This window comes from Humulus lupulus, chromosome X (genome assembly GCF_963169125.1).
Source record: "Humulus lupulus chromosome X, drHumLupu1.1, whole genome shotgun sequence".
Lineage (NCBI taxonomy): Eukaryota > Viridiplantae > Streptophyta > Magnoliopsida > Rosales > Cannabaceae > Humulus > Humulus lupulus.
The window spans coordinates 110016378-110026956 of record NC_084802.1 but is presented as its reverse complement, the minus strand read 5'-3'; the positions used below and the strand labels follow the sequence as shown (position 1 = coordinate 110026956).

Here is a 10579-nt window from a genome sequence, read left to right as displayed (position 1 = left end):
CAGTATAAATATGCAAATATATATATATTTAATATCTTCTTCTTATTATTTTTATTTTGAAAAAATATCTTCTTATTTTTAGTTCTTTATAAAATAATTTTTCCGACTGAGACCCAGTCGAAAAAGTTATTTTTGTAAAAAATATATCATTTGACGATGACATTAACAAAAGTCTATCCTTTCACCGATTAGTATATATTTCCTATATTTTATATATAGTTTACTGAATTTCAGAAAAAGATAATAAAAAACAATTGAATTAATTGAATTTTAACTATTACATATGACCAAGCTAACTAATAATCAAAATAATTCTGAACTTCTATGTACAGGAAAAATGTGTCTAAAAAAACATGAAGATTCCAGTTTCCTAATTTGATAAACGGATTCTAAAAAGTAAATATAAGTAGATAAATTAGACTCCTAATTTGAGTGGTGTTCGGCGATTTCTATCTTCGGGGGTGAGATCGTAAGGCGGATCTTTTTGAACGGGTGGGGACTTTCAACCTCGTCGTCGCCGGAGACGAAGAAATCGCGGGAGTATTCTGGTAGAGCCGGTAGGTTCAGGTCAAAGCCGCGGTGGCTTTGACTCAACGAGGCGTGAGTATGGGAAGTGGACCCTATGCCTTCAGAGGTTGTGGTCAAAGTGCTATTCGCAGTGGCGGCTGCGGCGGAAGCCGCGGAGGCACCCCCGCCTTCGTAGTGGCACCTCTTGTGTCCCCCAAGGGCTTGACCGGTGGGGAAAGATTTGTGGCAGATGGAACACTCGTGAGCCTTAACAGTACTGTTAGATACTACGGTACCCACGGCAGACGTAGTGGTGCCATTGGTGGTGGTTGAAGACGTAGACTGATCTAATTCTCCTCCGTTTCCTTTCCTATGACTAGCTTTGTGTCCACCTAAAGCTTGATAAGAAGGAAAAGCCTTATCACAAACAGAGCACTTGTAACTCAGCTTCGTTGGCAAGGTAGTAGCCATCTGATGATCTACCGGAGCACGAGTAGGAGTCAACTTCCGGCGCTGTTGATCGGCACCACCGCGAGCGAGCATGATTAAGCAGAGAGCAAGATACTCTTCTTCGGTGGGAGGGTGATCGAGACGACAACGCTTGGAGCGCTTGCGCTTGGCCCATGGCTCCAGGTAGTTAAGGTTGGCCACGTCTTCGAAGTGAAACGGAGCCGTAGCGGTAGTAGGAGAGTTCAAAGCTTCTAAAGCCATCACAAAATGAGTAATTTTACACTAAAACAGATCAGTTTTATTTGCGAGGGAAGAATGAAAAGAGTGTCTTAGAGGTTTTTTTTTTCTGTTCTTTTTTGAGTTGGGAATTGGAATGTAATTTGAGTGAGAGTGAGTGGGAAGGCAAGGAGTATATAAAGGGGAGGAGAAAGAGAAGGACGGAAGTTGCGTGTCAAGTGGTGAGAAAGTAAAGAGGGAGTGAAGGCCGAGCGTGGGACCCAAACTACTTTTCAATAAAATGACTCAAAAATAGCACCTTCAATTTACAATTTCCAAAAGGAAAGAGTGGAGCACGTTTATTTGGCAAGCAATTTCTTGGTAGCCAAGCAGAGAGAGAAGTCGGTCAAAGAGTGAGACTGTCAATGAGGAGAAGAAGTGGCAAGTGTGAGGTTATGTGGGCCCATGGGCCTTGTCAAAGTCTTCCAACCTCAGGAGGACTGAGGACAGAAAGACGGCTTTAAAAGTCAAATATTAAGATGGTGGGGAAGGTAAAAGGATAAGGGTTTGTTAATTTGTAAAGACCAAACGTGGTTAAGACCCGATCTACATGGTAACAAACAGGGGAGGAGCAGGCGCAGCAACCGTGGTAGCATCATTTTAGGTAATGGCGGCGACTTTTCCTGCTTTTTTTAATTTATAATATGATTTTATTTTATTTCACTGTGCCGTGTTTGGATTGACAAGGTTCCATGTATTAGGACACACCGCCATATTTAATTCTTGGCGATTAGGATCCACAACACGTGGAGGTAGTATCCATCTATTTCTTTCTTTTATGTTTTACCCTATCTAATCTTTGATTATCATGTATGTAACTTCTATTTGGAGCTTGAACTCACCTAATTTCCCATTTTATTTGTCTACTTTTTACCAACAAAAGAACAAAATGGCCTCCTCACCTAGTTTTCTTCATCACTTTCCCAACCAAAGCTCCGTGGAAACAAAAATGTGGCACTGTACATTTCTTTGTCGGTTCAATACCTCAAAGTGTTATTTTTTTACTGTCAAGTGATGTTATGGAGACGAGCTTGTGCTGCATATTATGGACCGTCTATTTTATATAGGGAAATTTGACTTTTTATGCTTAATAGGGGGTTGTAATTCAAAAAAATGTTAGGCATTTTTATCATTACAAAATAATGCTAATTCATTTTAGCATACCCAAAATACCCATATCACAACTATCTCCTCTCTTCCCTCCTCTCTTCCTTCTTCTTGTTTCTTCCTCACTCTCTTTCACTCACCTCACCTCACACCGCCACTAAGAGCACCACGGTAGAAGGAAGTCGTGCAAGGGACCGCCACTAAGAAAGCCATTTGTAGAGGGGATCAAGACCAAAGTAAGAGTTGAGAAATCTTGGAGAAAAATTTTATGGGTAAACAATTTTTTCTTAAATACTTGGATTAGCGATGTTTCCTTTAAACTTTTTGGACATTTCGAATAGATATGAGCAATATTTGCAAATTTTTTAGGTTTTTTTCTGGTTTTTGTCGATCTGCGTTTTCTGGGAATTTTCTGGGTTTGGGTTGTGCTTGATGCCTGCTCGATGGCACACCAATTTTTACGGTTGCATGTTCTGCTCGATGGTTACTCGATACCTACTCGATGGGTGCTCGATGGTAATGTGCATTATCATTATTTCATGCATGCTCGATGCAGGCTCGATGCCTGCTCGATGCAGGCTCGATGGCACACCAATTTTTACAGTTGCATGTTCTGCTCGATGGTTACTCGATACCTACTCGATGGGTACTCGATGGTAATGTGCATTATCACTATTCCATGCATGCCCGATGGTTGCTCAATGCAGGCTTAATGGAACATCAATTTTTACGGTTGAATGTTGTGCTCTATGGTTACTCGATACCTACTCGATGGGTACTCGATGGTAATGTGCATTCTCACTATTTCATGCATGCTCGAAGGATGCTCGATGCCTGCTCGATGCAGGCTCGATGACACATCATTTTTTACGTTGCGTGTTGTGCTCGATGGTTACTCGATACCTACTCGATGCAAGCTCGATGGTAATGTGCATTCTCACTATTTCATGCATGCTCGATGGAGGCTCGATGCCTGCTCGATGAAGGCTCGATGGTCATGTTTTTCAGCATCGTTAAAATACCATTTCCTACCATCTGTTTTTACGCTAATTGTATTTGTGTTTTTTTATTTCAGGTTCTACTGTTTATGTATTTGTTTCTTACAATGGTGTTTGGTAAACAGATGGTAGGAAATGGTATTTTAAGGATGTTGAAGGTGAAGTGATACCAGTAGAGAATGATGTCACTTACTTGCAACTACTTAACATACTGCAAGAGACATTTCATGTAATGCCCTGGTTACCCCAGAACAGTTACGGTGAACGATGAACCGGAAATTTGACTCGCTACCCGAGTCCTTTGGTTAAAACGTGCATCTAAGTGTTATTAACAGGCTAAGGTGGAAAAACAATCACAAGGAACGGATATATTTTATTTAATACATAAAACTGTTCATGGGCCCATAAAATCTTTTACAAGTTATTCACAACACAAAATGGTCATTACTGTTTCAAATTTACAAACCCGCCGACCTAAGTGGCAAAAATAGGGTAAACCCCTAGTTTCTCTGAGAACTCCTTTGCCGTGGTGGTCAAGCAGCCGCATATGTACACATCACCACCTAAGCTCTCCACTCAAGGCTGGGTGAGCTTTTCTTTCCCTTTACATGCACCACATAACACCCATGAGCCAAGGCCCAGCAAGAAAACACAATATAGCATGATATAATATCAACAATGATCATAATAACCATTCAGGACTTTCAGTCCAAAACAAGTAAGTGACAGCCGCAAAAGTCACCAAGATGGGAACAACTCCCTTTAGCCACGTGACGATAGGGTCACCGAGGCTTAACAGATAAGTGAACCTTTCACTATCTTAAACAGGATAGGTGCATGGTGACTAGTCACCAACATAACCTTCCGCATGACCATAGAGTCATAGCCCTGGAACGTCGTTCCCTAGCCATGTGACAAACGGTCACTTAGGCCTTAGGCCCTGGCTCTGAGTAACTAGCTTAGACTAGTCAAGCGCTTATAAGTTTCATCGACCTTAGGGTCGGTCCAGCATTAATGCCTTAGAGTCATTCAATGCTGATATCGATTAGATCTAATCTTTATTCGGCCTTGCGTACAGGACGCTTATGCCGTTTCTGACTCGTAGGTCAGTGATACGCGACCAGTGCCGTCCCTGACTAATCAGTGCCATACACAAGAAAACAACATTTGCTAGCACTTAATATGCAATCCATGTCCACATTTATCAACCAACATGCCTCAACAACACTCATGCATGTCATATACACAGGGTGCAGTTTCTTACCTCAGGTTCGAGTGAGAAGTATTATAAGAACGACTCCTGAGAACGATCAACCTTTTGGTTCCTTAGCGGTTACCTAATCACAACCAATTATAACCTCCATTAATGAAAATCAACATGAAAGGGTCTTAACCTAAACTCCACTCTCGGGACCTCGAAACATGCCCACACAGTGAGTAGATTCGATCCCGAGCCTTGAGGATTGAAACACCGAGCCAAAAACCCTTAAAAACACTCAAAACAGGACTTTGGAGGAACAGAGTAGTGCTACACCGCTGCTCCCTAGTGCCCCAATGCTATTCTCAGAACCCCCAAAACGCCCATAAGAATCTTGTGTAGCACTAGAGCGCCCTAGGGTGGGCGCTGTAGCACTACCCCCAGACCAGCACTCCCTTGAAACCTTCTTCTTCGACTCCTTCGATTCCAACCTGTTTCCAATACTTCCAAGTCCCATTTTTGGTGCCAAATGAACCCAAAAACCATCCTAACATACCCCAAACATCACGACCATAAGAACCCTAGCCAAATCTCCCAACAAAACCAAGTATTCAACCTAGAAATCACAACAGAAAACTAGAACCAAAACAGGGCAAACCAGAGAATTTAATGGCTAAAAACTTACCCCAAGCTTAGCTAGTGATGCTCTTCAATGATGGAACACTCTCCCAAACTCCCAAGGCTTACTTCCCAAGCTTGAATCCTTAAGAATGGCTCAAAAATCTCAAAGGAAACTGAAGGAGAAAAAGATACGGGAAGGCTCTTGAAGATGCTCTGTTTTTCTACTTCTTTTACAGCCTAAAATGGTTTATATCAATCCTAGGGGTGAAAAGACCATAATACCCCTAGGTCAATTAAAGGTTTCTAAAGGCTCCCAATGGCAAAATTGGTATTTCCCACCTATCTCGTTAATCATAATTAACGCTCTCCAATTCTCGCTATTCTCAATAATCTCAAACACCAATAATCCATATCCCGTTACCCTTTAATTCCCAGTAACGCTCTAATCATTAAAATCACCCCGAGACTCATCCCGAGCCCCGAACTTAAACCTGTTATTACTAGACTGCTAAATAATATTCCATGATCGTCTCATGCCGAATAGCTCGAACAAACCCACATTATAATGTGGTCTTAACAATATGCCACCGACATGCATACAAATATACAATTATGCCCTCAACGACCAAATTACCAAAATATCATAATAATCAAATGTGGACTCACATGCATGCATATAACATGATATTATAATATAATTCACCTAAACATGCACATTATCATTTAATGGCATAATTAAACAGTTATGGCCCTCTCGACCTACTAATCCAGCCATTAAACCGCATTAGGGATTCCGGGGCATTACAACTATCCCCTCCTTACAGAAATTTTATCCTCGAAATTTACCTGAACAGCTCGGGATACTGACTCTGCATATCTGACTCCAGCTCCTAGGTCGCTTCCTCGACCTTGCTGTTCCTCCACAATACCTTAACTAAAGATATCGTCTTATTCGTGAGGACCTTATCCTTTCTGTCAAGTATCTGAACTGGTTGTTCCTCAAAGGAGAGATCTGACTCAAGCTCTAGATCTTCATAACTCAAAATATGATTCACATCAGATACATACCTCCGAAGAGCTGAAACATGAAACACATTATGCACGGCTGACAACGCCAGAGGCAAAGCCAATCTGTAAGCCACTTGACCAACCTTCTCCAGGATCTAAAATGGACCTACAAATCTAGGACTCAGCTTGCCTTTCTTCCCAAACCTTCTCACCCCTTTCCATGGCGAGACTCTAAGGAAGACATAGTCTCCCACTTGGAACTCCACATTCCTACGCTTGGGATCTGCATAACTTTTCTGCCTACTCTGAGAAGCAAGCATTCGAGCTCTAATCTTCTCAATGGCCTCACTGGTCCTCTGAACTGCCTCAGGACCTAAGTATCTCCTTTCACCTGTCTCATCCCAATGAATGGGAGATCTGCACTTCCTACCATATAGCATCTCATAAGGTGCAACTCCAATGGTAGACTGATAACTGTTGTTGTAGGAGAACTCTATCAAAGGCAGATACTTACTCCAAGATCCACCAAAGTCCAGCACACATGCCCACAGCATGTCTTCCAAAATTTGGATTGTCCTCTCAGATTGCCCATTTGTCTGAGGATGATAAGCAGTACTAAACTTCAATTGTGTCCCCATGGCCTTCTGTAAACTTCCCCAAAACTTGGAAGTAAAAGTAGGGTCCCGATTTGACACAATCGACCTAGGTGCTCCATGGAGGCACACGATCTCTCTCACATAGAGATCTGCATACTGGTCAATTGTATAAGTAGTCCTCACTAGCAAGAAGTGAGTTGACTTGGTGTAGCGATCCACTATCACCCAAATAGAATCATTCTGACCAATAGTCCTGGGTAAGCCCACCATGAAATCCATCGTGATGTCTTCCCACTTCCACTCTGGGATATCCAGAGGCTGCAATAACCCTGCCAGCCTCTGATGCTCAGCCTTGACCTGCTGACATGTCAAGCACTTAGCCACATACTCTACTACATCTCTCTTCATCGTTGGCCACTAATACAACGATCTCATATCCTGATACATCTTCATGGTGCCTGGATGCAAAGAGTAAGGTGTAGTATGAGATTCATCCAGAATCTCTCGCCTCAAAGCAATGTCTAACGGAACACATATCCTCCCCTTGTATCTCAACATACCTATATCTGACACTGTATAATCTCTGGATGCTCCAACCAGAACATCCTCTCTGATCTTGATCAGCTGTGGATCACTCAGCTGACCCTCCTTAATCCTCTCTAACAGCGTAGACTGTAGCGTAATATTAGCCAACTGGCCCACCAGCAACTCTATACCAGCTCTAGTCATATCATCTGCTAACTCTCTGGCTATCAGCCTCATACCATGAATCTGTCCCGGACCCTTCCGGCTTAAAGCATCAGCTACCACATTGGCTTTTCCAGGATGATACAAAATCTCACAATCATAATCTTTTACTAACTCCATCCAACGCATTTGACTCATATTCAAATCTTTCTGGGTGAAGAAGAATTTCAGGCTCTTGTGGTCTGTGTAGATCTCACACTTTTCTCCATAGAGATAATGCCTCCATATCTTTAAAGCAAAGACCACTGCCGCCAACTCTAAATCATGAGTAGGATATCTCTTTTCATACTCCTTCAACTGACGAGAAGCATAAGCAATTACCTTCTCCGATTGCATCAGAACACAGCCCAAACCCTGATGAGAAGCATCACAGTAAATCACAAACTTCTCCTGATCTGTCAGAAGACTCAGAATCGAAGCTGTAATCAATCTCTGCTTCAGTTCCTGGAAACTGTTCTCACACTTATCCGACCACACAAATTTCTGACTCTTGCGTGTCAGCTCAGTCAATGCAGTAACTATCTTTGAGAACCCTTCCACGAAATGCCTATAATAACCTGCCAATCCAAAGAAACTTCTAACCTCATAAGCATTCTTTGGCCTTGGCCAATCTTTGACCGCTTCAATCTTTGCTGGATCTACCTTAATCCCCTCCTTACTGACAATGTGCCCAAGAAAGGATACCTGAGATAATCAGAACTCACATTTCTTGAACTTTGCAAACAGTCTGTGTTCCCTCAGTCTCTGTAGAACCAACCTCAAATGCTGCTCATGCTCTGACTCAGACTGAGAATATACCAGGATATCATCGATGAAGACGATCACAAACTAGTCCAGATAATCCTTGAACACTCTGTTCATCAGATCCATAAAAGCAGCAGGGGCATTAGTCAATTCAAAAGACATGACTAAGAACTCATAATGCCCATACCTGGTACGAAAATCAGTCTTCGGTATATCTCCTTCCTTGACCCTTAACTGATGATAACCAGAACGAAGGTCGATCTTTGAGAATACATTTTTACCTTGCAACTGATCGAACAGATCATCTATCCTTGGCAAAGGATACTTATTCTTAATTGTCAGCTTATTCAGTTCTCTGTAATCAATACACATTCTCACCATCCTTCTTCTTTACAAACAGAACTGGCGCACCCCAAGGTGAGAAACTAGGTCTGATAAAACCCAAATCTAACAGTTCTTGCAACTATACCTTTAACTCTTTCAACTCAGCTGGGGCCATTCTGTAAGGTGTTCTAGACACTGGCTCTGTCCCTGGTGCTAGTTCTATCACGAACTCAATTTCTCTGTGTGGTGGCAACCCTGGAAAATCTTCTAGAAACACATCTAGAAATTCACAAACAAGTTTGGCATCTTCTGGTCTCACTGGCACGACCTGAGTGGTATCAACCACACTGGCTAAGAATCCAATGCAACCTCCTTGCAATAAATCCCTAGCCCTCAATACAGAAATCATAGGTATGCGAGGTCCATGCATAGTACCAACAAACACAAAAGGATCCTCACCTTCAGGCTCAAAGGTGACCATCTTCCTTCTGCAATCAATGGTTGCCCCATACTTCGCCAACCAATCCATACCCAATATCATATCAAAGTCAGTCATAACCAACTCTATCAAATCCATTGACAACTCTATGCCCTCCACTGTCACTGGCAAAGATCTGACCCATCTCCTGGATACCACTCACTCTCCAGTGGGTAACAAAGTTCCAAACCCCACAGCATAAAAACCATAGGGTCTACACAATCTATCAATAATACTACTAGCAACAAAAGAGTGTGTAGCACCAGAATCAATCAATACATTATAAGGGGTTCCAGCACTAAGAAGCTGACCTATAACAACTGAGGGAGAAGCCTCAGCTTCGGCTTGTGTCAATGCGAACAAGCCACTGCAGGCACTTGAACCTGGAGGCTACTGCTTCCTAAACCTTTCATAGAGAGGTTCCCACTTATTTCCAACCTCAGGCAGCTGCTCTGTGCTGACACCGACATAGGGGGTGCCTCTGATACACTAGCCACTGCAGGCGCTTGCTGTTGTTTCAGGAGACGAAGCTCTTCTCCCTGCCTTAACACTGTTGCCTGCAGATCACTAACTATTTGCTGCCAGTTTACAGGAGATGGCTGTGGAATCTGTGACTAGTCATTTTCCTGACCCTGGCTGTTATTATTCTGGCCTTGATCACTTTGGCCAGCTGAAGTATCTGTCTGCACTGGATTCATTCTTATTATTGATACCTTGCTGAAACATTGATCAATACGGCCAGTCAGGTAGTAATAACTAAACCTCTTGCCGTCTTACGGTCCAAGAACAAGCAGACAATTATCACATTCCACAGTCATATAATTTTACAAGCAGATACATGTTTATAGCATTTAGCACTTAGCATGTATCACATAATAATTCCCAATCAACCATATTAATAAATATGTTCCAGCAATCTCAGTACTAATTATCACACCTTTGCTGAGGATATAATATACTTCAGGGCACAGGTTTTACATGGTGTCTCATGCATACAGGTAAAGCATATATACTATATTTAAGCAGTTATACATATAACTACATAAATAGTTACCAAACCATGAGTCGTGCTTGACTTCAGTGATGTGTGTACATGCCCAGCCAGTCTACAGGAACCCTAACCTTGGCACACTCTGATACCAAGTTGTAACACCCTGGTTACCCCATAACAGTTACGGTGAACTGGAAATTTGACTCGCTACCCGAGTCTTTTGGTTAAAACGTGCATCTAAGTGTTATTAACAGGCTAAGGTAGAAAAATAATAAAAAGGAAAGGATATATTTTATTTAATACATAAAACTGTTCATGGGCCCATAAAATCTTTTACAAGTTTTTCACAACACAAAATGGTCATTACTGTTTCAAATTTACAAACCCGTCGACCTAAGCAGCAAAAATAGGGTAAATCCCTAGTTCCTCTAAGAACTCCTTGGCCGTGGTGGTCAAGCGGCCGCATATGTACACATCACCACCTAAGATCTCTACTCAAGGCTGGGTGAGCTTTTCTTTCCTTTTACCTGCACC

General features: G+C 42.1%; 1 protein-coding gene across 1 annotated transcript; it reads right to left on the bottom strand.

Annotated features, from left to right (window-relative positions):
* Nucleotides 1–241: 241 nt before the first annotated feature.
* LOC133807376 (zinc finger protein ZAT10-like) lies at nt 242–1342 on the bottom strand. Its single transcript, XM_062245670.1, has one exon. It carries the CDS (start codon nt 1216–1218, stop codon nt 424–426), a length of 795 nt encoding a protein of 264 aa, XP_062101654.1. The 5' UTR covers nt 1219–1342; the 3' UTR covers nt 242–423.
* Nucleotides 1343–10579: the final 9237 nt, after the last annotated feature.